General features: G+C 39.9%; 1 protein-coding gene across 6 annotated transcripts in view; it reads left to right on the top strand.

Annotated features, from left to right (window-relative positions):
• LOC142182716 (uncharacterized) overlaps nucleotides 1–27,140 on the top strand; it is a 40,635-nt gene that overhangs the window by 3,046 nt on the left and 10,449 nt on the right. Inside the window, exons 2-3 of one of the 6 annotated variants that reach the window (XM_075257330.1) lie at nucleotides 18,609–20,236; nucleotides 21,832–24,074. In XM_075257330.1, coding sequence (XP_075113431.1) covers nucleotides 22,409–23,311 — 903 coding nt within the window. In that variant the 5' untranslated portion in view covers nucleotides 18,609–20,236; nucleotides 21,832–22,408 and the 3' untranslated portion in view covers nucleotides 23,312–24,074. Of the gene's footprint in view, nucleotides 1–7,403; nucleotides 20,237–21,831; nucleotides 24,075–26,057; nucleotides 26,312–27,140 lie in introns of those variants that run through there. The other 5 variants (XR_012711698.1, XM_075257333.1, XM_075257332.1 and 2 more) reach the window with 5 other exon arrangements.

Below are 27,140 nucleotides of genomic sequence, written 5' to 3'. Positions count from 1 at the left end.
TTTCATTCTTCTATCGAAAATTCAAAAGAAAATTCAAGATTCAAAAATATTTTCTCTTTTCTTTTGAAGTATTTCTTTCATAAAATCAAAATAAAAGTCCAAAAATCCAAAAGTATTTTCTTTCTTCTTTAGAAGTTTTTCTTTTGAAATGCCCAAAACAAATTAGAATTTCAAAAAAAAAATCTCAAAAAAAAATCAAACCAAAATTCAAAAAATATGTATTTTTTTCTCCTGGAAGTCTTTCTCCCAAAAAAAAAAAACAAAACTAAAAGCCAAAAAATAATTTTTCTTTCTTTTTTATAAGTCTTTCTTTCGAAAATTAAAAAAAAGTAAAAAAAAGAAAATTCAAAATCCAAAAAAAAAAAAAGATTTAGTTTATTTCCTTTATTCCTAATCTTCCCGAACTACGCAAGATCTGATTCATGTTCCAAGACGATACGTAGGCAACCCACACCAGGTTCGATCAACCATTAAAAAAATGAAAAAATGAAGAAATGAAAAATGAAAAAAAAACAAAAACAAAAAAATGTTGATGATAATAAGGACCGACTGAGTCTATTCTAACACGTCTTTTGTTTTGAATGGTGAAAAAAATTTAAGGTGATCGATTTGTGGTAAGCTGATAACACAAAATCCAAAGGAAAAATGACAACTCACATCGAAGTTGTTGCAAGCAGTCATGAGACTCAGGGTCAGAGAGTTCAACAAGAGTCTACTGTGGTTGAGGAAAATAGAGTACTGAAACAAAAAATGACTGAAATGTGTCAAGCATGGGCCAACGGCTAAGGACAGCCCTTGTTTTGTCATGGTTTCCCAGAGTTCACACCCATCTCGACTATTGCCATTCCGGTCACATTGTCTAATCAATCTCATCCACATGGGTTCAGTCTTTATCCCAACTGTGCGGCTACAGTTGGAACTTCTGTTGCGCGCCTCCAAAGTGTTCCATTGACAACCAATCAGATAACCACTACTGTTATGCATGTCTTCACCGTCCCACAGCCGACAGTGGTGCAGAGGAAAACTCATGAGTCACAGTTTGCTACCCAGCAAGAACAATCCCACTCTCCTGAGTACCACTCGTACTTCTTTGATCTTCCTGCAACCATTGAGAAGCCTGCCTGAAAGATGGCACATGAAGAAATGACCCAAAGAATGAAAAGCTTAGAACAACAGCTGAAAAATATGCAAGGGTTGGCAGGTCAGAAGAGTGTTGCATTCAAGGATCTATGTATGTTCCCCGATCTTCGGTTGCCACTTGGTTTTAAGACTCCCAGATTTGAAAAGTATGATGGACACGGAGACCCCATAGCCCACCTAAAAAGGTATTGCTATCAACTAAGAGGTGTGGAAAGAAATGAAGAATTACTAATAGCTTATTTTGGGGAAAGCCTTACGGGAGTATCATCCGAATGGTTTTTGGATCAAGACACATCTCGCTAGTATGTCTCGGATGACATGGCACAGGCCTTTGTCAAATAGTTCCAATACAACATTGACATTGCCCCAGACCGCAATTCCCTTTCAAACCTAAAGAAGAAACCAAGTGAAAGTTTCAGGGAATATGCCATCAAATGGAGAGAGCAAGCAGCTAGAGTTATGCCACCCATGGATGACTATGAGCTAATCACCATATTCCTTCAGGCGCAAGAGCCAAATTACTTTCAAAACATGATGTCCGTAGTTGGCAAATCCTTCTCGGAAGCAATCAAAATGGGAGAAATGGTAGAGAATGGCCTTAAGATATGCAGAATTATAAGTCAAGCAATTCTCAAAACCGCAAATCAGGCTATCCAGATTGGATCTGATAATTTTAGTGACACGAACGAGAAGGACGAAGAAATCATGATGACATCAGGGTCGAGAAGAGGTCCTAGGAGAGCATCTCGAAGGTATGACCAGCCTCGTCTGTTTTCCCATGACTCCCCGGAGCACTACTATCTACCTCAGAACTCACAATACTCTGTTGCTCCACCTTAGTATGTTGTCTAGCCACCAAAACACCCCAGAAGGCGAGCACGAGCATCATAAAATCTCCACCAGCCTCCACAAAATTTTCAAGTGCCCTATAACTCACATCCAAGCCAGGGGTATAACGGGAAACAAAGATTGAAAGATAATTTTACACCAATAGGAGAGTCTTATGCAAGCTTGTTTGAGAAATTAAAGCATTATGACATGATTGCACCTATTCCTCCAAATCATGTGGACCCACGTGCAAGAAACTTTGACCCTTCTAAAAGGCGTGAATACCATTCTAATGCCCAGGGTCACAATGTTGAAAGCTGTCGGGATTTGAAAAGAGAAATAGAAAGGATGATCTAGGAAAAACTGATTGTGATCCAAGACAGTGACACCCAGAATATTGTGCATAATCCTTTACCTGCACATGATGATGCACACTTTGTGGGGATGATGCTTGGTGACATGGAGTATGAGAATCCTTTAGAAAACTTGCCGACTGAAATTGGAGAAGGCCATGGTGATTCTGAGGAGAAAATTTGTGGCTAAATGTCAAGCTTAGCAATTGAAAAGTCATTCCCTCCTCACTAGGAAGGAATCTTGGTAGTTTGTTTTGATATTTTTTCTATTATCTGGGTTATTTCAGGGTTGTGATCCAGATTTTATTTGTTTTATTTAGTCAAACCCTTCTCTCCCTCCCTTTTGTTTATGTGAGTCTTGTCTTTCTATTCTATTGCTATTTTCATTAGCCGGGTTATTTAGGGTTGTAACTCAAATTTTAGGTTGTTTGTCTTGTTGTTTACTCAATGAAATACAGTTTGTCCTTTTGTGTCATTCCATGCTTAATTCTTTTCTCGCTAGTTTTAATGACATGACATGTATGAGGAATTTTTTTCCAGATCTTAGAAATTTGATTTAAGTTTGAATTGGACAACTGAGGAAAAGACATTTTTGAGGATAAATAAAGAGTTGAAATACTTTGGAATTAAGGTCGAGTAAAATTCACCTTCAAATCATTGTGACGATCGGGCTTGATGATGTTTAATCAATTGAAGTTTGTTAGAAATTTTGACATTAAGGGATGGAAAGTGTCTTGTGACCACGACACACCAAGAGGACAGACATGTTCATCAATGCTGTGATCGCGAAAGATACTATGTTTGGGGTTCTTGAAGTTGGGAGACCCTTTTTTCTGCTACCCAAACACTTTATACTCTTTGTCACCCCTTTGAACCTGCATTATTTTCTTTGACCACCCTCTTTTGGAATCAATTTAGAGTCAAGATTAAAAAAAAATGAAAAAAAAGTTCATGTCCCAAGAGTACAAACTGGGGAAATTCTTAGAAAGTTCAAGTGCAAAAAAGAAGAAGAAAAGAATTGACAAAGGTCCATGCCCCCAGAAAATAGAAGCTGGGCCAACAAGAGGGAAAAAAATGAGGAAAAAAAAAGAAAATGAAGAAAAAACAGAAAGAAAGAAAAAAATAGTTAGGTCAAATGTTCAAACTACGTTAGACCTGATTCCTTTAAAGGATACGTAGGCAGCCTCAAATATTTTTTCTCTCTTATGTAGAAGTACTTTCGAAGGTATGACCGGCCTCGTCTGTTTTCCTATGACTCCCCGGAGCACTACTATCTACCTTAGAACTCACAATACTATGTTGCTCCACCTTAGTATGTTGTCTAGCCACCAAAACACCCCAGAAGGCGAGCACGAGCATCACAAAATCTCCACCAGCCTCCACAAAATTTTCAAGTGCCCTATAACCCACATCCAAGCCAGGGGTATAACGGAAAACAAAGACTGAAAGATAATTTTACACCAATAGGAGAGTCTTATGCAAGCTTGTTTGAGATATTAAAGCATTATGACATGATTGCACCTATTCCTCTAAATAATGTGGACCCACATGTAAGAAACTTTGACCTTTCTAAAAGGTGTGAATACCATTCTAATGTCCAGGGTCACAATATTGAAAGCTGTCGGGATTTGAAAAGAGAAATAGAAAGGATGATCTAGGAAAAACTGATTGTGATCCAAGACAGTGACACCCAGAATATTGTGCATAATCCTTTACATGCACATGATGAGGCACACTTTGTGGGGATGATGCCTGGTGACATGGAGTATGAGAATCCTTTAGGGAACTTGCCGACTGAAATTGGAGAAGGCTATGGTGATTCTGATGAGAAAATTTGTGGCTAAATGTCAAGCTTAGCAATTGAAAAGTCATTCCCTCCTCACTAGGAAGGAATCTTGGTAGTTTGTTTTGATGTTTTTTCTATTATCTGGGTTATTTCAGGGTTGTGATCCAGATTTTATTTGTTTTATTTAGTCAAACCCTTCTATCCCTCCATTTTGTTTGTGTGAGTCTTGTCTTTCTATTATGTTTCTATTTTCATTAGCCGGGATATTTAGGGTTGTAACTCAAATTTTAGGTTGTTTGTCTTGTTGTTTACTCAATGAAATACAGTTTGTCCTTTTGTGTCATTCCATGCTTAGTTCTTTTCCCGCTAGTTTTAATGACATGACATGTATGAGGAATTTTCTGCCAAATCTCAGAAAATTGATTTAAGTTTGAATTGGACAACTGATGAAAAGGCATTTTTGAGGATGAATAAAGAGTTGAAATACTTTGGAATTAAGGTCGAGTAACATTCACCTTCAAATCATTGTGACGATCGGGCTTGAGGATGTTTAATCAATTGAAGTTTATTAAAAATTTTGACATTAAGGGATGGAAAGTGTCTTGTGACCACGACACACCAAGAGGACAGACATGTTCGTCAAAGTTGTGATCGCGAAAGATACTATGTTTGGGGTTCTTGAGGTTGGGAGGCCTTTTTTTGCTACCCAAACACTTTATACTCTTTGTCACCCCTTTGAACCTGTGTTATTTTCTTTGACCACCCTCTTTTGGAATCAAGTTAGAGTCAAGATTCAAAAAAATGAAAAAAAAGAAAAGAAAAAGAAAAAAAAAGTCCATGTCCCAAGAGTACAAACTGGGGAAATTCTTAGAAAGTTCAAGTGAAAAAAAGAAGAAGAAAAGAACGGACAAAGGTCCATGCCCCCAGAAAATAGAAGCTGGGGCAAACAAGAAGGAAAAAAATGAGGAAAAAAAAGAAAAAGAAGAAAAAACATAAATAAAGAAAAAAAATAGTTAGGTCAAATGTTTGAACTATGTTAAACCTGATTACTTTAATGATACGTAGGCAGCCTCACGGTTCGGTCCATCTAAATAAGAATTCAAAAAAAAAATCCCAGTAGCTGAAACTGGGGCAGAGATTTTGTTTCACTTTTGAAAGAGTCGATTCCAAGAGTTGTAAGTCTGCAACCCCATCATTTTGAGTCTATTTTGAGCCTTCATGACGTCATTTCTTTCCAACCCTATCAAAAATCCTTCCAAATAAATACCTCCCACTATGCCTTCAAGAATGCCAAAAGAAGCATGCAATGAGCAACGGTTGTCACACGACATAGAACACTGTCAAGTTGCTCACAAAAGAAAATCAAAAAAAAAAAAGTGGAAAGAAAAGAATAAGAAAAATGAGAGAGTCTTACTAGTGAAAACCTTCACGGGCACTGTAAGGCGACGGTAAACAGATATAAATAAATGAGAGAGGCTTGTAGGTGAAAATCCCTCGGGGCACAACTAGTCGAAACTGAGTCGCGAAGCTGATGCAAAGAATTGGCACGAACAAGCCCAATTTCAAAGCTCATAAGAATGACAAAAAGGAAGATTGGATTAGTTTGATAGATCAGGCCGTTGAGTCCAAAATGCATGTCATGATCATTAAGGCTAGTTATTTAAAAAAAAGGAAAAAAACTCTTCCTTCTGTCCTTTCGAAAGGGGGCATTTCCTGTTAATATTCATTTCTTTGCATCATTGTGTCCTTCACTCTGAGCTTGTCCTTGTCAAAACAAGTAAGAAAAGATTTCAAAATTTGCTACTAGCTTTTCAGTTGTACAAAGTAAATTTGGCCAGCACTCAATTGTTATTGTCAATATACCTTGAGGATTCATGCAAAGGCCTCCCCAAAAAGACTCTTGTCAGCCTACTTGGCGCAAGAAAGATAACTGGTGATTCTCTCTGACAAACAAATTGCTAAAAAAGCAGGAAGTCATTCAAGATATCGGAAAAGGTAACCTAAGCAAAGATATCCAGTTGGGATAAGGCTGATTGAGCCACAAATACAAATGGTATTGGGTGTGAAACAATCAGAGTTGGTGCAGAATAAAAGTCTTTTGAGACCGACTCAAGCTGATTGAACAAAAGCCAAGTTGCGCAAGACTCAAGGCCACAAACTGACCACCATTTTCAAAACTGACAATTTTTTTTCTTTGTGTGAAACAGGAACAAAGCAGTGCAAGAAAAGTGGTTCAAAAAATAAGAGAAGAAAAAGAAAAGAAGAGAAGAAACTACAAAGGGAAGTTTCTTAAATCTTTGCCTTTATTTGTCTTGCTATTGTGCATAAAATCTTGCCATTGATCTTCACATTTTTCCTCCTAGGATAAAGTCCTAGTCTGATGGATTTTCCTCCCAATATAAATCTTAGTCTGATGAATTTTCTCCTAGGATCATAATCTGTCACGACCCGGATTTTCCACCATCGGGTGTCGTGATGGCGCCTACTATCGGAGCTAGGCATGCCAAATATTTAAAACACCTTTCCTGCGTTCTTTCAAACAATATAATAAACGAGACAAAATTTAAGCGAAAGACTTTCAATCTAAAGCAACTGAAAACTAAAAGTGCGGAAGTTTAATACACATCAGTACCCAAGGTCTGGCGTCACTAGCTCACGGACTGCTACAAAATACTACAAACAATGTCTGAAAGGAAATACATCATGTTTGTCTGATACAAGATGAACAAACGAAAAAAACATGGAAAGGGACTTCGGCCTGCGAACGCCAGCTAGGCTACCTCGAGAGTCCCTGGACTAAAGATAGCTCCCAGAAGTCCTACTACTGTGGTCCGTAAGCTGCTCCTTGATCTGTGCACAAAAATGCACAGAGTGTAGCATCAACACAACCGACCCCATGTGCTAGTAAGTGCCTGGCCTAACCCCGGCAAAGTAGTGACGAGGCTAGATAGTACCTACCACAATTAACCTGTACAGATATATACAACAAGTGCAAGAAAACAATAACAAGATAATACAAAGTAAAACTGGGAGGGGACATGTTATCGGGGAGTAACAGATAAAAATGAAATATCGGAAATAAACAGAAGAAACTCCAGTTTCCATGATATATACATATATATATATATATATATATATATATATATATATATATATATATATATATATATATATATATATATATATATATATATATATATGTGGACGGCGAGCCACACGATCCCATAGTATCATATATAAGTGGACGACGTGCCACACAATCCCATAATATAATTCGAAACATCTGATTTTTTTTAACAATATATAGGTGGACGACATGCCACATGATCCCTTTTAACAATATATAGGTGGACGGCGTGCCACACGATCCCTATTTCCATATACCACGTGGTAGGCGTACCACCCGTTCCCATTTTATCTTTATCACAGTGCAAAATATGTCACCGGCAACGGAGGCCAATAACCAAGTGGATGGCGCGCCACACAATCCCATAATATCATATATAAGTGGACGGCGTGCCACACGATCCCATAATATTATATATAAGTGGACGGCGTGCCATGCGATCCCATAATATCATATATAAGTGGACGGCGTGCCACACGATCCCATAATAACATATATAAGTGGACAGCGTGCCACACGATCCCATAATATCATATATAATATCTGACTTCATATAGTAGACCCTTTCAGGGAAGAATAACAACTCAATACCTTTAACCCGGCAAGAGTACAACTAACAACCCAAAACATCCCGACAAGGGAGAATATATATATCAGTCTACACATCCCGGCAAGGGAGTATTCACAACACATTCTCCTTTTAAATCATTCTTCCTCAGCCATTCACATTATATGAAACTTATCAAATAAACAAGGAGCTTGTGTCACATTATTCGAATAAAAAGCAATCAAGACTCACGGTCATGCTAGACTCCGGTGCATAGATAACCGTCACCATGCTTATACACCGTACTCCACATTAGCAAGTAGCAAATATAATCCTAATCCTATTCCCTCAAGCCAAAGTTAAAACAAACACTTACTTAGAATGCTCCAAACTCAACTCACGCTTCTAGTATAGCTTTACCTCTTGATTCCACCACCAATCCGCTCGAATCTAGTCAGAAGTTACTTAATCACATTAATAAATACTAAATGAATCATCCCCAATACATGAAAATAGATTTTTCAAGGTTTTTCCCAAAAAGGTCAAAAATACCCCCGGACCCACGTGGTCAAAACGCGAGGTTCAGACCAAAACCCGGTTACCCATTCCCCTATGAATCCAAATATATGATTTGTTTTTAAATCGGACCCCAAATTGAGGTCCAACTTCTCAATTTGTAGAAAACCTAGGTTCTACCCAAAACACCCAATTTTCCCCATGAAAATCTTTGATTTGAAGTTGAAATTATGTTAAAAGATGTTAAGGGATAAAGAAATTAAGTTAGAAATCACTTACCAATCGTTTTGGAGAAGAAACGTTGTTTGGAAAATCGCCTCTTAGGTTTTGGGTTTTTGAAAAGTGAAAAATGACTGAGATTTCCGAACTTGAATACCTTTCTGAGGACATGGCGCGGACCGCAAAAAAATGTGTTGCGGCCGCACCGAGTGGGAGAAAAATTGGGGCTTCTCTGAACCCTTCCAGCGCGGACCGCACTGTTTTGGTGCGCGGCCGCGCTGGTTGACCTGAAACCCTAGCCCTCAGACTCAGCCACGCGGACCGCACAGAAAGGCCTCGCGGTCGCGCGGCTCCAGCGTGGACTACGCGGAAATGACCGCGGCCGCGCTGGTGTCTGCAACACCTGAACCTGCATTTTCTTAAGTCCAAGACCTCTCGGGCCCCATTCAAAACTCACCCGAGCCCTCAGGGCTCCAAACCAAACATGCACACAACCTTAAAAACATCTTACGGACTTACTCGTGCGATCAAATCGCCAAAATAACATCATATACATAGGATCAAGCCTCAAACACATGATTTTCTTTCTTCAACTTTCATAACTCAAATTCTCCATTTTTAGTCCGAAACACGTCATATGACGTCCGTTTTTAGCCAAACTTTACAGATAGTGCTTAACACATATTTAAGACTTGTACCGGGCGTCGGAACCAAAATACAAGCCCGATACCTATATTTTCTAACTCCTTTTCATTTCAAATTTCATATCAAATTTCAGAAAAACAATTTCTTTCAAAAATTCATTTCTCGGGCTTGGGACCTCAGAATTTGATTCCGGGCACACGCCCAAGTCCCATATTTTTCTACGGACCCTCCGGGACCATCGAATCACAGGTCCGGATCCGTTTACCCAAAATATTGACCGAAGTCAACATTATGCATATTAATACCAAAATTCATCAAATGTTTCACATAATTCACATATTCTAACATAAAAACTTTCCGACTACGCGCCCGAACTGTACACACCAATCGAGACAACTAAAAGCGAGGTTTTCAAGGCCTCGAAAATTTGGAACAAGGAAGAACTACGGTGATGACCCTTCGGGTCGTCACATTCTCCACCTCTAAAACAACCGTTCGCCCTCGAACGGACAAAAGAAAGAAGTACCTGAGTTGGGAAATAAATGAGGATAACGGCTCCGCATATCGGACTCGGACTCCCAGGTCGATGCCTCAAGAGGCTGACCTCTCCACTGAACACGCACCGAAGGAAAACTCTTCAACCTCAACTGTCGAACCTGCCGGTCTAGAATAGCCACCGGCTCCTCCTCATATGACAGATCCTTTTCCAATTGGATAGTGCTGAAATCTAACACGTGCGATGGATCTCCGCGATACTTCCGGAGCATAGATATATGAAACACGGGATGCACAACTGACAAGCTAGGTGGAAAGGCAAGTCTATAAGCCACCTCTCCCACACGATCAAGAATCTCAAATGGACCGATGAACTTAGGGCTGAGCTTGCCCTTCTTCCCAAATCTTATCACACCCTTCATAGGCGATACACAGAGCAATACCCGCTCACCAACCATGAAAGCAACATCTCTGATCTTGCGGTCTGCATAACTCTTCTGTCTGGACTAAGCTGTACGAAGTCTTTCCTGAATAATCCTGACCTTGTCCAAGGCCTCCTGAACCAGATCCGTACCCAATAATCGAGCCTCTCTCGGCTCAAACCATCCAACTGGAGACCGACATCGCCTACCATACAATGCCTCATATGGAGCCATCTGAATGCTGGACTGGTAGCTGTTGTTGTAGGCAAACTCTGCTAACGGCAAAAACTGGTCCCACGAGCCTCCAAAATCAATGACACAGGCTCGGAGCATGTCCTCAAGAATTTGAATAGTCCTCTCGGACTGACCATCCATCTGGGGATGAAATGTTGTACTCAACTCAATCTGGGTGCCCAACTCTCGCTGAACCGCTCTCCAGAAATGCGAGGTAAACTGCGTACCTCGATCCGAAAGGATAGATAGCGGCACCCCATGAAGGCGAACAATCTCCCTGATATAAATCTCGGCTAACCTTTCGGACGAATAGGTGGCTGCAACAGGAACAAAATGCGCTGACTTGGTCAGCCTATCAACAATGACCCAAACTGCATCAAACGTTTTCCGAGTCATCGGAAGTCCAGTAACGAAATCCATCGTAATCCTCTCCCACTTCCTCTCGGGAAGTGCAATCCTCTGAAATAGACCATCGGGTCTTTGATGCTCGTACTTAACCTACTGACAATTCAAATACCGAGCCACATGCACAACGATGTCTTTCTTCATCTTACGCCACCAATAGTGCTGCCTCAGATCCTGATACATCTTAGCGGCGCTCGGGTGAATAGAATATCGAGAACTGTGGGCCTCCGCTAAGATCAACTCTCGAATCCCATCAACATTGGGCACACAAACTCGCCCCTGCAATCTCAATACACCATCATCATCTAAGTTTACTTTCTTGGCACCTCCATGCTGCACCGTGTCTCTCAAGACACACAAATGGGGATCCTCAAACTGCCTCTCGTGGATACACTCTAATAGTGAGGAACGAGCAACCGTGCAAGCCAACACTCTGGTAGGCTCAGAAATATCCAACCTCACAAGACGATTGGCCAAGGCCTGAACATCCAAAGCAAGTGATCTCTGGCTGACTGGAATATAAGCAAGACTACCCATGCTGGCGGACTTCCTGCTCAATGCATCGGCCACCACATTGGCCTTCCCCGGGTGGTATAAGATAGTGATGTCATAATTTTTCAACAATTCCAACCACCTCCTCTACCTCAATTTCAACTCCTTTTTGCTTGAACAAATACTGAAGACTCTTATGGTCCGTGAACACCTCACACGTCACGCCGTATAAGTAATGCCTCCAGATCTTCAAGGCATGAACAATGGCTGCCAACTCGAGATCATGAACCGGATAATTCTTCTCGTGGATCTTCAACTGCCTCGACGCATAGGCAATGACTTTGCCTTCCTGCATCAACACTGCACCAAGCCCACTACGAGACGCATCACAATAGACCGTATATGGCCCTGAACCGTAGTCAAAGCCGTCTTGAGCTTCTGAAAGCTCGCCTCACACTCGTCTGACCACCTGAACTGGGCACCCTTCTGGGTCAATCTGGTCATAGGGGCTGCAATGGATGAAAACCTCTCCACGAACCGACGGTAGTAACCTGCTAACCCTAGGAAACTCTGAATATCCGTAGCTGAAGCTGGTCGAGGCCAGTTCTTGACTGCCTCTATCTTCTTCGGGTCTACCTGAATACCTGCTGCTGATACGACATGACCCGGGAATGCGACCGAACTCAACCAAAACTCGCACTTTGAGAACTTAGCATACAACTAACTATCCCTCAGGGTCTGAAGAACCACGCTGAGGTGTTGCTCATGCTCCTCCTGATTGCGGGAGTATATCAAAATATCATCAATGAAGACTATCACGAACGAGTCCAAGTAAGGCCTGAACACTCGGTTCATCAAATCCATAAAGGCTGCTGGGGCATTGTTCAACCCAAATGACATAACCAAGAACTCATAATGCCCATACCGAGTACGAAATGCTGTCTTAGGGACATCAGACGCCCTAATCCTCAGCTGATGATAACCAGATCTCAAATCTATCATCGAGAACACCCTCGCACCCTCAAGCTGGTCGAATAAATCATCAATCCTCGGCAGTGGATACTTATTCTTAATTGTAACCTTGTTCAATTGCCAGTAATCGATGCACATTCTCATCGAACCATCCTTTTTCTTAACAAACAACACCGGCGCACCCCAAGGCGAAACACTAGGTCTAATGAAACCTTTCTCAAGCAAATCCTGCAGTTGTTCCTTTAACTCTTTCAACTCCGGCGGGGCCATACAATATAGCGGGATAGAAATGGGTTGAGTGCTTGGGGCCAAATCAATACAAAATTCGATATCCCTGTCGGGCGGCATACCCGGCAAGTCTGAAGGGAAGACCTCAGGAAACTCCCGAACAACGGGCACAAAATCAATAGAAGGGGCCTTCGCGTTAGAATCGCGAACATACGCCAAGTAGGCCAAACATCCCTTCTCGACCATACGCCGAGCTTTCACATACGAGATAACACTGCTAGTACAATGACCAGAATTCCCTCTCCACTCTAAACGGGGTAAATCCGGTAAGGCTAAGGTCACGGTCTTGGAATGGCAATCCAAGATAGCATGGTACGGGGATAACTAATCCATCCCCAATATAACATCGAAGTCGACCATGTCCAAAAGCAACAAATCAACACGGGTCTTAAGACCCCCAAACACTACGATACAAGAACGATGAACTTGGTCGACCACAATAGAATCACCCACCGGTGTTGACACATAAATGGGAATACTCAACGAGTCACTAGGCATAACCAAATAGGGTGCAAAATAGGACGACACATATGAATACGTAGATCTGGGATCAAATAGCACAGAAGCATCCCTATCACCGACCAGAATAATACCTGTAATCACAGCATCTGATGACTCAGCCTCTGGCCTGGCTGGCAAGGCATAACAACGGGGCTGGGCCCCACCTCCCTGAATCATATCCCTGGGACGATCTGCTGCTGGCTGACCCCTACCTCTAGCGGTCTGAGCTCCACCTCTAAGACCTCTACCTCCACCTCTATGTCCTCTACCCCTGCCTCTAGCCGGCTGGGCAGGCTGTGGGGCAACTGGTGCCTGGATCATCGGGCGAGGACCCTGCTGCTGCGAGCTACTAGAAGCTCGAGGGCAATATCTGGCAATGTGACTCACATCGCCGCAAGTATAACAAGCCCTCGGCTATTGAGAATAACGAAGTGGTGGTGCACTGATAGGTGCTGATGGTGAACTGAAGAGCTGCTGGTCAGAATACTGCGGCCGAGAACCACGACCACCTGGTGTACCATGAGAAGCCTAGAGAGCTGACTGAAAGGGCCTCGAAGGATGGCCTCTACCATAAGAATCCCTACCTCCAGATGAGATACCACTGAATCTACCAGAATGATGGGGCCTCTTATCAGACCCATGATCACCTCTCTGAGCAAGTGCCATCTCTATCCGGCGGGCACCATCTGCTGCCTCCTGAAATGAAATCTCACTACCGACACTCATGGCCATTTGAACACGGATCGACTGAACTGCTGGAACCTGAGCCTGAGGAGCTACCGGCTCTGGAGTACGAATATGGAGAGTCTGAACTACTCCCCCAGCCTGAGATGTGGCTGGAGCTACGGGAAGCAAACCCGCCCTAGAAATGCCCTCCATAAAGCCTACTAGTCGGACCAAAGCATCCTGAAGCACTAGAGTGGCTATGAAACCCTCTGGGACCTGATCTTGGCCCACTGGAACAACTGGGGACGGAATCTCCTCCTCAAAATCAACCTGAGGCTCCGTCGCTGGAAATGCTGCTCGGGGCTGAGCTCTGCCCCGGCCTCGGCCTCGCCCTATGCCCCTAATAGGGGATGCTGCTGGAGGCTCAAGCTGTTGCTCGGTAGAAGAGGAAGCACATGTCCTCACCATCTGCGAAAGAACAGAGTGGAAAGACAATCAGTACTTGAGAAACAGAATCGCACAACAAGAATGAACAAGGTGAAGTTTTCCTAACTCAGTAGCCTCTGCAGGATAAATACAGACGTCTCCGTACCGATCCCTCAGACTCTACCGAGCTTGTCCGTGAGTTGTGAGACCTAAGTAACCTAGTGCTCTGATACCAACTTGTCACGACCCGGATTTCCCACCATCGGGTGTCGTGATGGCGCCTACTATCGGAGCTAGGCAAGCCAAATATTTAAAACACCTTTCCTGCTTTCTTTCAAACAATATAATAAACGAGACAAAATTTAAGCGGAAGACTTTAAATCTAAAGCAACTGAAAACCAAAAGTGCGGAAGTTTAATACACATCACTACCCAAGGTCTAGTGTCACTAGCTCACGGACTACTACAGAATACTACAAACAATGTTTGAAAGGAAATACATCATGTTTGTCTGATACAAGATGAACAAACGAAAAAAACATTGAAAGGGACTTCGGCCTGCGAACGCCAGCTAGGCTACCTCGAGAGTCCCTGGACTGAAGATAGCTCCCAAAAGTCCTACTGCTGTGGTCTGTAAGCTGCTCCCTGATCTGTGCACAAAATTGCACAGAGTGTAGCATCAGCACAACCGACCCCATGTGCTGGTAAGTGCCTGGCCTAACCCCGGCGAAGTAGTGACGAGGCTAGACAGTACCTACCACAATTAACATGTACAAATATATACAACAAGTTCAAGAAAACAATAACAAGATAATACAAAGTAAAACTAGGGGGGACATGCTATCGGGGAGTAACAGATAAAATTGAAATATCGGAAATAAACAGAAGAAACTCCAGTTTCCATGATATATATATATATATATAAGTGGCACACGATCCCATAGTATCATATATAAGTGGACGGCGTGCCACACGATCCCATAGTATAGTATATAAGTGGACGGCGTGCCACACGATCCCTTTTTAACAATATATAGGTTTACGGCGTGCCACACGATCCCTTTTAACAATATATAGGTGGACGGCGTGCCACACGAACCCTATTTCCATATACCACGTGGTAGGCATACCACCCGTTCCCATTTTATCTTTATCACAGTGCACAATATGTCACCAGCAACGGAGGCCAATAACCAAGTGGACGGCGCGCCACACGATCCCATAATATCATATATAAGTGGACGACGTGCCACACGATCCCATAATATCATATATAAGTGGACGGCGTGCCACGCGATCCCATAATATCATATATAAGTGGACGGCGTGCCACACGATCCCATAATAACATATATAAGTGGACGGCGTGCCACACGATCCCATAATATCATATATAATATCTGACTTCATATAGTAGACCCCTTCAGGGGAGAATAACAACTCAATACCTTTAACCCGGCAAGGGTACAGCTAACAACCCAAAACATCCCGACAAGGGAGAATATATATATCAGTCTACACATCCCGGCAAGGGAGTATTCACAACACATTCTCCTTTTAAATCATTCTTCCTCAACCATTCACATTATATGAAACTTATCAAATAAACAAGGAGCTTGTGTCACATTATTTGAATTAAAAGCAATCAAGAATCACGGTCATGCTAGACTCCGGTGCATAGATAACCGTTACCATGCCTATACACCGTACTCCACATTAGCAAGTAGCAAATCATCCTAATCCTATTCCCTCAAGCCAAAGTTAGAACAAACACTTACCTCGAATGCTCCAAACTCAACTCACGCTTCTAGTATTGCTTTACCTCTTGATTCCACCACCAATCCGCTCAAATCTAGTCATAAGTTACTTAATCACATTAATAATTACTAAATGAATCATCCCCAATGCATGAAAATAGATTTTTCAAGGTTTTTCCCAAAAAGGTCAAAAATACCCCCGAACCCACGTGGTCGAAACTCAAGGTTCAGACCAAAACCCGGTTACCCATTCCCCCATGAATCCAAATATATGATTTGTTTTTAAATCGGACCCCAAATTGAGGTCCAACTTCTCAATTTGTAGAAAACCTAGGTTCTACCCAAAACACCCAATTTTACCCATGAAAATCTTTGATTTGAAGTTGAAATTATGTTAAAAGATGTTAAGGGATAAAGAAATTAAGTTAGAAATCACTTACCAATCGTTTTAGAGAAGAAAAGTTGTTTGGAAAATCGCCTCTTAGGTTTTGGGTTTTTGAAAAGTGAAAAATGACTGAGATTTCCGAACTTGTATACCTTTCTGAGGACCTGGCGCGGACCGCACAAAAATGTGTTGCGGCCGCGCCGAGTGGGAGAAAAATAGGGGCTTCTCTGAACCCTTCCAGCGCGGACCGCACTGTTTTGGTGCGCGGACGTGCTGGTTGACCTGAAACCCTAGCCTTCAGACTCAGCCACGCGGACCGCACAGAAAGGCCTCGCGGACCGTGCGGAAATGACCGCGGACGCGCTGGTGTCTGCAACACCTGAACCTGCATTTTCTTAAGTCCAAGACCTCCCGGGCCCCATTCAAAACTCACCCGAGCCCTCGGGGCTCCAAACCAAACATGCACACAACCTTAAAAATATCTTACGGACTTACTCGTGCGATCAAATCGCCAAAATAACATCATATACATAGGATCAAGTCTCAAACACATGATTTTCTTTCTTCAACTTTCATAACTCAAATTCTCCATTTTTAGTCCGAAACATGTCATAGGACGTTCGTTTTTAGCCAAACTTTACAGATAGTACTTAACACATATTTAAGACTTGTACCGGGTGTCGGAACCAAAATACGAGCCCGATACCTATATTTTCTAACTCCTTTTTATTTCAAATTTCATATCAAATTTCAGAAAAAGAATTTCTTTCAAAAATTCATTTCTCGGGCTTGGGACCTCAAAATTTGATTCCGGGCACACGCCCAAGCCCCATATTTTTCTACGGACCCTCCGGGACTGTCGAATCACAGGTCCGGGTCTGTTTACCCAAAATGTTGACCGAAGTCAACATTATGCATATTAATACCAAAATTCATCAAATGTTTCACATAATTCACATATTCTAACATAAAAACTTTCCGGCTACGCGCCCGAACCGCGCACGCCAATCGGGGCAACTAAAAGCGAGGTTTTCAAGGCCTCGAAAATGCAGAACAAGGAAGAACTACGGTGATGACCCTTCGGGTCGTCACATAATCTTAGTCTGATGAATATTTCTCCTAAGATACAAGACCAAGTCTGATAAATTTTCTCCTAGGATAGAAATCTTAGTCTGATGAATCTTTCTCCTAAGATAGAAGACCTAGTCTGATGAACTTTCTCCTATGATCGAAATCTTAGTCCGATGAATCTTTCTCAAAAGATAGAAGACCTAGTCTGATGAATCTTTCTCCTAGGATAAACATCGTAGTCTGATAAATCTTTCTCCTAATATACCCAAAAAGAAAGGACCTAGTTTGATGAATTTTCTCCTAGGATTAAAATCTTAGTCTGATGAATCTTTCTCCTAAGATAACCAAAGAAAAAAAGGACCTAAGTTGATGAATTTTCTCCTAGGATCAAAATTTTAGTCTGATAAATTCTTCTCCTAAGATAGAATATCTAGTCTGAAGAACTTTCTCCTAGGATAAAAATCTTAGTCTGATGAATTTTTCTCCTAAGATACCAAAAAAAAGAGAGAAAAAAAGGACCTAGTCTGATGAACTTTCTCCTAGGATCAAAATCTTAGTCTGATAAACTTTTCTCCTAAGATAAGAAAAGAGACCTAGTCTGATGAACTTTCTCCCAAGATCAAAATCTTAGTCTGATGAATCTTTCTCCTAAGATAGGAAACATTGTTTGATGAATTTTATCCTAGGATAGAAATCTTAGTCTGATGAATCCTTCTCCTAAGATAGAAAACCTAGTCTGACGAAATTTCTCCTAGGATAATTTGAAAAAAAGGATGTCTCGATTTTTTTTTTAAAAAAGAGGCGTTGGGGAAGTTTGTGTAAAGATTAATTTTCTCAACAAAAAAAATGTTGATTTTTCTTTTAAAAAAAAAGAAAAAAATCCTTCTTTGTTCATTTTAGCATAGGTGCACAAGTCAGAAGTCTCACTTTCCAACATAGGGTCCCACTCCCTAGTTGATGCCAGCATAACCTGGTAATCTTTCCAACGTAGGGTCTCCACTCCCTAGTTGATTTTACTTAAGACATATGGTCTCCACTCCCTAGTCAATTTTCCAACATAGGGTCTCCACTTCCTAGTTGATTTTATTTTAGGCATAGGGTCTTTATTCCCTAGTCTGCTTTTCCAATATAGAGTCTCCAATCCCTAGTTGATTTCATTACAAATATAGGGCTCCACTCCCTAATCTCTTTTTCCCAGGTATACACATTCTCGACCTTTTATTTCTTTCAATAAATAGTAGTTTAGAATTTTGTTTCAATAACTCACGAAATTTTCCTATTGAAAACTGGGGTAGAAACATTTCGTTCGTTTGTTTGTTTTGATGTCTGAGTAGGTTTGACCGCGAGGCATAGGGTTCGAGACGACCAAAAGAATGAGTCTTAATCCAAAATAAAGAAAACAAGAAAAAGAGCAAAAAGAAATGAACTCAAAGTGCTGAAGTGGAGAAAGATGCGAATTGCTCAAGATATGATTGAAGCCACAGGCTTCGTGTGTCCCACCTTGATCCAAAGCTGAAGAGTGAACCAGTGGTTACAGATGACGAGCATCAAGATTCAGATTGGAGTCTGCAGCAAGAACCAGTCAAGACTCAAGATCAAGTCTCAAGAGATTTATAGATAGGAATCTTGTAACTCGTAGTTGATAGGCTTAGCTAGTTAGTTTTTATTTTTCATTGTGGTGTAATAAGGAGCTCAGTAAGTAGAAACAGCAGCAACAACAGTGAAATCACAGTTTTCCGGTAGTCCCAGCTACCAAAACTTCCAGAACTACACTGACCTGATTCCTTTATAGCCAAGGATATGTAGGCAACCTCCGAAGCAATGTTCGGTCAGATTTTTCAAAAATGCTTCTCATGGAGTTTCAAACGGGCAAAATATTGCTCGTAGTTGCTCATTTTATCTTTGCCCGAAAACTCTTCATGTTTCCGAGCAAATAGGGGCAGTTGTGAGCACGTGATTTTTGCCCTATATGAATTGCTCCTATAAAAACAAAGACAATAGATTTTTTTCAATTATTTGCCATTTTATAGGATTTTGTAGGATTTTTATTAATTATTTGCATTTTTTAGCACGCTTAATTTTTATTTTAATCATGAAAAAATACCAAAATATCATGCATTACATTTAGGATTTATTTTTACTTTTTTAGAATTAACCAGTAATTATGTGTTTTATAGAAATTCGAAAATCACAAAATAGCTCTTTTATTACATTTTTTGTGTTTAAATTTTTAGCTTTTCGATTTTTCTCTTTTAATTTAGAATTAAGTATTGTTTATAATTTTATAATTAGCTATTTAATTTAATTTCACACTTTTTGATAATTTAGAATTTTTAATTGTAGGATTTTAATTAAAAAAAGAGAAAAATAAAAGAAAAAAAAATAAAAGAGGGGTCTTTCATTTGAGTTAATCTTAATACCCAAACTAGCCCAAATATATGGCACCAAAATCTGTCCAACCTAGGCCCGAAAGCTAAAATGACCAGGCCCAAATCCCCTCTACTTAAGACCCCCTTTCTAATAACCTAAAGATCAGATCCCTCTCTTCTAAAACGAAGAACGCCGTTTTCCATGCTTCTTCTTCTTTCTTTAACCACAAACCTTAACCTGACTCTTATACTTAGAAATTTTCACCTCTCTCGCTCATTGACATAGATGCACACATAAGTACTCCCTCTCATACCCTCACGAAGATGTGAACGGTTTTCTGATTCAAATATTTGGACCCCAGATCTGAAAAATTCGAAAAAAAAGACCAAGGGATCCCAGCATTGTTCAGAGCTGCTTTTTACTTTGCTGGATTTTTAAAGCTGTTGGACGTGTGGGATTGTTACTGCTTTGTTGCAATTTCGGTGAGATCCGTGGCTGATTTCCTTACTTCTTCTGTTAGCTTTTATTTGGAAGTTGTCGTATTGTTCTTTTGGGTCTGGTGTGAGAAACCTTTTGGTATATCTCTATTGAGGTAAGCTCTTACCAATATTCCATATTTAAGCTCACTTGTTATGTTAAATTTAATCCTGAAATGGATTTGGTATATTCTGAAATTCATTCAAGAATAGGATGTAAATCTTGTTCATTTTATATGTTAAACCACTGTGTTGATATATTTTTTTTTAATGGTTTTAAGTTGAATAAAATGTCACATTTTAATGAGCATGTTATTGATTTTATTGTGGAAAGCTACATCTGCAATTGTTTGCTATAAAGATTTTTGCTTAGTACTTCAAGTTTGTAGTCGTGTAGTATCGTATATCCAAGAATGTGTTTTTTTAGTGTGGTTAAATTGAATGCATCTGGAGGGTAACATTTTTTTTTTGAATCTTATTACATTGTTAAATATGTAACTTGATCTCATTTTGCTTGATGGACGACTATGACTTATTGGATTCAGTCGTATAAACAACATTATTATAATTTTGGCCCATAATATATCGTGTTTCCTCCCGTTTAGCCTTAGTATGTTATTATCAAATATCTTGTATTGTTATTACTTGATATCAATGCTTTTTCCATCTTTTCTTTAGCCTAGGGTCTATCGGAAGTAGTCTCTCTGTCCTTTTAGAGTAGGGATAAGGTTACATACATCAATACCCTCCGACCCCACTTATGAGAATACATTGGGTTGTCATTGTTGTTGTATAATATACAAGATTTTTATGAAAGGTGTTTTAATTTAGTTTGAAGTATATTATATTGCTCATACTTGGCCTCATATAATCTCAAAGACTAGGAAAATAATTCAATCATAGTTTGCTTTAGGCACGCAATTAAAATTATTATAACTATGGGTACGGTTCTCGTGACGTTGTTGCGATACCTAATTTTAAATTAGATTAAAGTAGGAGCATATTTAGTTTGCCCTAGAGAAAATACAAATCTTTTCTTTTAAAAATGAATTGAGGTGCGCCATACGCAAATAAAATCCATAACCTATGGCCCTCACATAAATAAATTTAGTATAGAAAGTGCCTTGAACTTTCGTAGCTTGCTTTAGGCGCGTTAATTAAATAATTGTCATAACTACGGGTACGACTCCCGCGACGTAGTCGTGACGCTTAATTACTAAAATCCAGGGGTACATTTATGTGACCCGGCCATAACAACTAATAATGTTAATAATTTAAACATGTTGTAAATTGTGGGTACGGTTCCCGTGGCACGATTTGCAATGTGTACCAAACAAGCAAGTGTACGACTATAGGTTTAAAACGTGCAGTAAATTAGATAATAGGCCAATATTAATAGTTTAAGCGATCATGCTAGAACCACGGAACCTGGGAATGTGTAACACATTCTTCTGGGTTAACAAAATTCCTTATTTAGAATTTTTGGTTCGCAAACCTATAAAATAAAGTCGAAATTTCCTCGATTTGGGATTTTAAAATAAACCGATGACTTGGGACACCAAATAAATTATTCCGAGTGGAGACTCTGATTAAATTAAATAATCCCATATTGATTTATGTCACTTTAATTGAAAAAACTCACCCCGGGTGGTAAAAAAGGAGGTGTGACAATTTATGGTGACTGGGATAAGTCATTTTCATCTCTACCCAGGTACATGGCCGCATTGAAACACTTTAACCCAGGGATTGTTGTTGAATGGAGGCATGAGCGGAGTCTGGGAATATAGGAATATATATTCAAATACGTGTTCGGGGCATTTAAACCAGCAATTGATGGTTTTGTGCATTGCCGTCCGGTAATTTCCATAGACGGTACTCATATCTATGGAAAGTATGATATTAAGCTGTTGATCGTCATTGCAGTAGATGCCAGTGGACAAATATTTTCACTAGCTTTTGCCATTTGTGCCAATGAAAGCGAAGAGACGTGGACGCTATTTTTGAACTACTTGAAGTAGCACGTTGTCAAATATGGTTCAGGTATTTGTCTAATATCTGATTGGCATGGTGGTATTTTAAGTTCTGTACGACATTTGCTTGAATGGCAGGAACCCTATGCATACCACCGTTACTGTGTGAGGCACCTGAAGGCCAATTTCCAAAAGAAATATCCCACCAAGGAATTGCATGATTTAATGTGGATGGCTGCAACTGAGCACCAACAGTGCAAATTCAGGAGGCGCATGGAAGCAATCCGGTAGTTAGACGAAAGAGCCTATAATTAGCTGATGGGACATGAGCTTCACAAGTGGACATTGCATGCTGATGGTGACAGACAATGGGGAGCCCTGACTACAAATGTGTCAGAGTCATTCAACGGCTTATTAAAGTTTGCACGTGGATTGCTTGCTACTTCCATAGTCCGGATGACATTCAAACAGATGGCGGAGAGATTTGTTGAAAGGCATAGAGCTGCATCGGAATTAATGGACAAGGGTGTTCAATTTATGCCAATACCGATGAGAAAATTTGAGAAATACAAGAGGCGAGCATATTGGCATTCATATTTACAGTATGATCATGACCGGGGTATTTTTGAAGTTCGCACCGCTATCTGCGGACACTGGGGGAATAATCTACACACCGTGAATGAAGCCAGCAGGTTCTGTTCATGTGGGAAATGGATCATCTACCACATGTCGTGCGCACATGCCATGAAGTGCTTTCAACAAGTTGGTTTAGGGGCAACCAACTATGTTGATAGGCAATACAGTGTCGCTGCATATGTAAACACATATAGCGGGCAGTTGCAGCTATTGGGTGCTGAGCATTATTGGCCGCTGGAACCATTTAAAATGATGTATACAAGGACTATTTGCGCAAGATGCAAGTGTAAAAGAGAATGCGTATACGGAACCAAATGGATGTTGGTGATACCGTTTATACGCGTAAATGTGGCATATGCTCGCAAACAGGACACGACCGTCGTAAATGTCCTTCAGCTGGTTTGGGTGGCGGTGGTAATCCAGCTCCTGGTGCAAGTTCGTAAATGTACCCAACTATCAAGGATACACCTAGTGTTTTGTTTTCGTAATATTTTTTGTAATAAATGTCTGTACTTGTTTATGTTGCAAGATGTATCAAATAAAATTACGTTCCACAGCCTTGTTACATCTTATTATCTAACATGACCTTTTGAATTGGGATGACGATATGATAGTTCCAATATTCAACGTATTGAAGATAACAAAGAAGACCAATATGAAGATTGAAATTTTGTAATATAATACTTCAAGAGAAAAAAGCACAACAACCATAACTAAAGCAACATACATGAAAATAAAAGATAATAAAAGGATAAATCAAGACAAACACATCCTAGTACCAAGTAAAAAACGGATTAGTACAAATAGGATATCCGTCTCCCTTCACGTCCACATTGAAGATAGAATGCAGTGGTGAAACATCAACCAACGTAAATTTGATGATGAAACCTCGGCTGATAAAATGCTCCAACACAAAAAGTCTCCATCTTACCTTGAACCTTCTTTGATCACGAACACTCATATTTGCATACCACTCTTTGCCACGATGAGGAAGAAACATGTGTTCTAATATTGGAAAAAGATGCTTGCAGATTTTTCTTGGAATATACTTTAAGAAAAGCATTACTATTAAGTTACGAAAAATATGAAACTAGATAAAGATTGTTATATCCCGCATTTTCATATGTTAAAGTTTAGTCGAAAGTTAATCGACGTAAGTTCGGGAATGGGATCATTTTGAAATTATAGGCATTATGCTTTTTCAAACAAGTTATGAGTAAATTCGCGAAGGTGAGAGGGGAAGCAAGTCAAAGAAAATGAATTTTCATCCAAATTGGCATATTGGGATAAAATACGGGCCGAGCGATAATACCCGATATTTACGGATTAGTACCATATAAGGTACCATATGACCCGATAATCATGAACTAGTACCACCTAAGGTACCGTATGACCACGGTAGTATAATATATAAAGTATATATGAAGTATTTTAAAAATAAATAGAATTTTAAGTAATTTGTGATAATTTTTAAATTATGCGGGTAATTCATTAATTACCGGGTAACAGAATATTACCTGGTTAACTAAAAAGTGGATAACTAATTAATAAATTAACTCCCCACACGTGGCAAGAAGCCACACACCTAAAAAATGACTAAGTAGTCATGATTCTAGGTGGCCACCTATGAGCTAAGTTAAGTCTTTCCAAGACTTGTAAAAACTTTATCCAATTCTTAGTTTCAATTTATGTCCTTGGATGGAAACGGTATACTTCAAGTCATTTAGGAGATCTTTTAATTATTCGTACAACCAAATTTAATTTCAAACCATCTCAAATCATAGCATCTGAAATCCATGAAATCAACATATCCCAAACATCTAAATTAGTAATCCACTCCTGAGTTAAGTACAAGGAAGTTGGTATATTGATTTTGAACCAAAAGAAAAGGAACTTGGTAATTAATCTCTAACATTGTGATTCTTTTAATTATTCGGCAAGATTCAGCATGAAGTAAGGAACTAGGAATGCTACTTGGAGAAAATGATCGCTCTCAGGAAGTTGAACCTCAGGATAGCAGCTTGCCCTTTTTTTTTTGCTCCGAAAATTTCTTACCAAAATTCCTACAAGTTTTCAAAAAAAAAACTTCTTGCAACCAATCGATTCCAATAAGAATTAATAGAAACTTAGCAACGTAAAATTTTGCGGTTCTAAAGGAGTACGGTGCAACCTTTTCCAAGAACATCATAAGGATTTTTCCTACACGAATATGTTAAGTCTAAGCCCTTTTTTTATTTTGGCATAATCCCATATAAATAAATCGCGCATGAATTAGATTTTTGAGCTTATCCTATTCAACCAGTGTTCTTCTAGGAATAATAAATATTTATGAGGAAAACTTTGGCAATATTTGTTATGCTTATTCATAACATAAACTGTACAATTTGTTTCAAATCAAATGATTTAATTATTTAATAATAGTTGAAAAATTATATTATATACATTTTTGAGTGAACGTGATTTTTCTATAAGGTATTTGTATAAATTTGTATATAAAAGAAAATGAGTTTCTTTAACTTTTAGGAAGCAGATTGCATTTAAAACCTTTACAAAGTAGATATATTCCTTAAAGACAAACATAACAGAAATAAGGAAATTTTAAGATAAAGCATCAACATAAGTAAAAGATTTTTTTGTATTTGATAGCGAGGCATAAAGAAAAATTCATATCCTAGAATTTACGTATATTTTTCTAGTTTTGTAAGTCACAGTATTCTCCTTATAGGGACTCATATTCAATTGAGTATTTTCTTCTTCCAGTCAAGAGAGCAGAGAGTTTATATATAAAGTATTACATTATTTTCATTACCATCGAGCTATAATCGATGGGCAGGCCCCTATTAGGCAACCTCTGATCAGATAGTAATTTATATACCAAGCCTACTGTGGTCGCGCGCTTATGAGCGAGCCCTATTGGTCGAGATATAGAGCCTAGTATGGCCGAGCGCCTATGAGCGAGACTACTACGGCAGAGCAGTTATATATATACCGAGCCTACTGTGGCCGAGCGGTTATGAGTGAGCCCAGTTTATCGAGATGCAGAGCCTAACATGGCCGAGCGCCTATGAGCGAGCCTGCTATGACAAAGCAGTTATATATATATATATATCGAGCCTTATAGGGCCGAACATCTATTTTACCTACTATATTGAGAGAGTTGAGTCAGTATCAGCAGATAAGCATATCTTCAGATTATCTTTGACTTCCAATTACTTGCACTTATTATATTATTAGCTCAGTTTTATCTTTCAGTATATTGCTTTACATACCTGATACATTATTTCGTACTGACGTCCCTTTTGTCTGGGGACGTTGCGTTTCGTGCTCGTAGGTCCAGACAGATAGGTCGAGAGCCCTCCAAGTAGGCTATCAACTCAACGGAAGATATTGGTGTGCTCCATTTGCTTTGGAGTTGCGTGTTTGGTTAGTATGATTTAGACGTGTATTGTTTGGTGTGGCGGGACTCCGTCTTGACCTTTATGACATTTATGTAATCTTAAAGGCTTGTAGACATATGTCGTATACGTGAAAGATTGTACGGCCTTGTCGGCCTATGTTTTGAATTTATAAATGATCATGTTGGCCTATTAGGCATGTATGTCACGTGTATATAATGATGTAATAAGAAAGATACATTACGTTGGTACTCGATTGAGTAAGGTACCAGATACCCGTCACGGCCCATCGGGTTGGGTTGTGACAAAAGTGGTATCAGAGCAGTTCTGTCCTAGGGAGTCTCCAAGCCGTGTCTAGTAAATTCTTGTTTATGGGTGTGTCGTGCACTACACTTATAAGCAGGAGACTACAGGGCATTTAAGATTGTCACTCTTTCTTCTTACTCTAGATCGTGTGGTAGAACTCAGTCATAGGAATTCAAATTCCTAAATCCTATTCGTAATAAGACGACACCTATATCCGGAAAGAAGGTTGGAAAGAGAGATTGTCGTGGAAAAGCCGAGTCAGAGGAATTGGATTTTTGTATGATGCCTACGATAAGTAAATGTGAGGTATTTGACAGATCATGAGTGTAATAAAAGGTGTAAGATTACTGATAAGAAGCCTTAAGGTAAGAATTCCTATCCATCTTTATGGTGAAAGACGATGGCAAGAAGAGCACTGTGATGACCCAAGAGGGTCATCACTTGTTTTAGAAATGAATTCTGCATTTCAAGGCCTTAAAAACCCCTTTCAGCATTACCTCAATTTGCGTACGCAGTCCGAACGCATAGCCGGAAAGCCATTATGTGAAAATCTATGAAAAATGATGAATTTTGATGTTAAAATGAATTTAAGTTGACTTCGGTCAACATTTTGGGTGAACGGACCCGGACTCGTAATTTGACGGTCCCGGAGGGTCCGTAGGAAAATATGGGACTTGGGCGTATGCCCGGAATCGAATTTCGAGGTCCCAAGC

The sequence above is a fragment of the Nicotiana tabacum genome, chromosome 7 (genome assembly GCF_000715075.1).
Source record: "Nicotiana tabacum cultivar K326 chromosome 7, ASM71507v2, whole genome shotgun sequence".
NCBI classification, from domain to species: Eukaryota; Viridiplantae; Streptophyta; class Magnoliopsida; order Solanales; family Solanaceae; genus Nicotiana; species Nicotiana tabacum.
The sequence above is the reverse complement of the archived record's forward strand: the minus strand, read 5'-3'. Positions and strand labels throughout refer to the sequence as shown.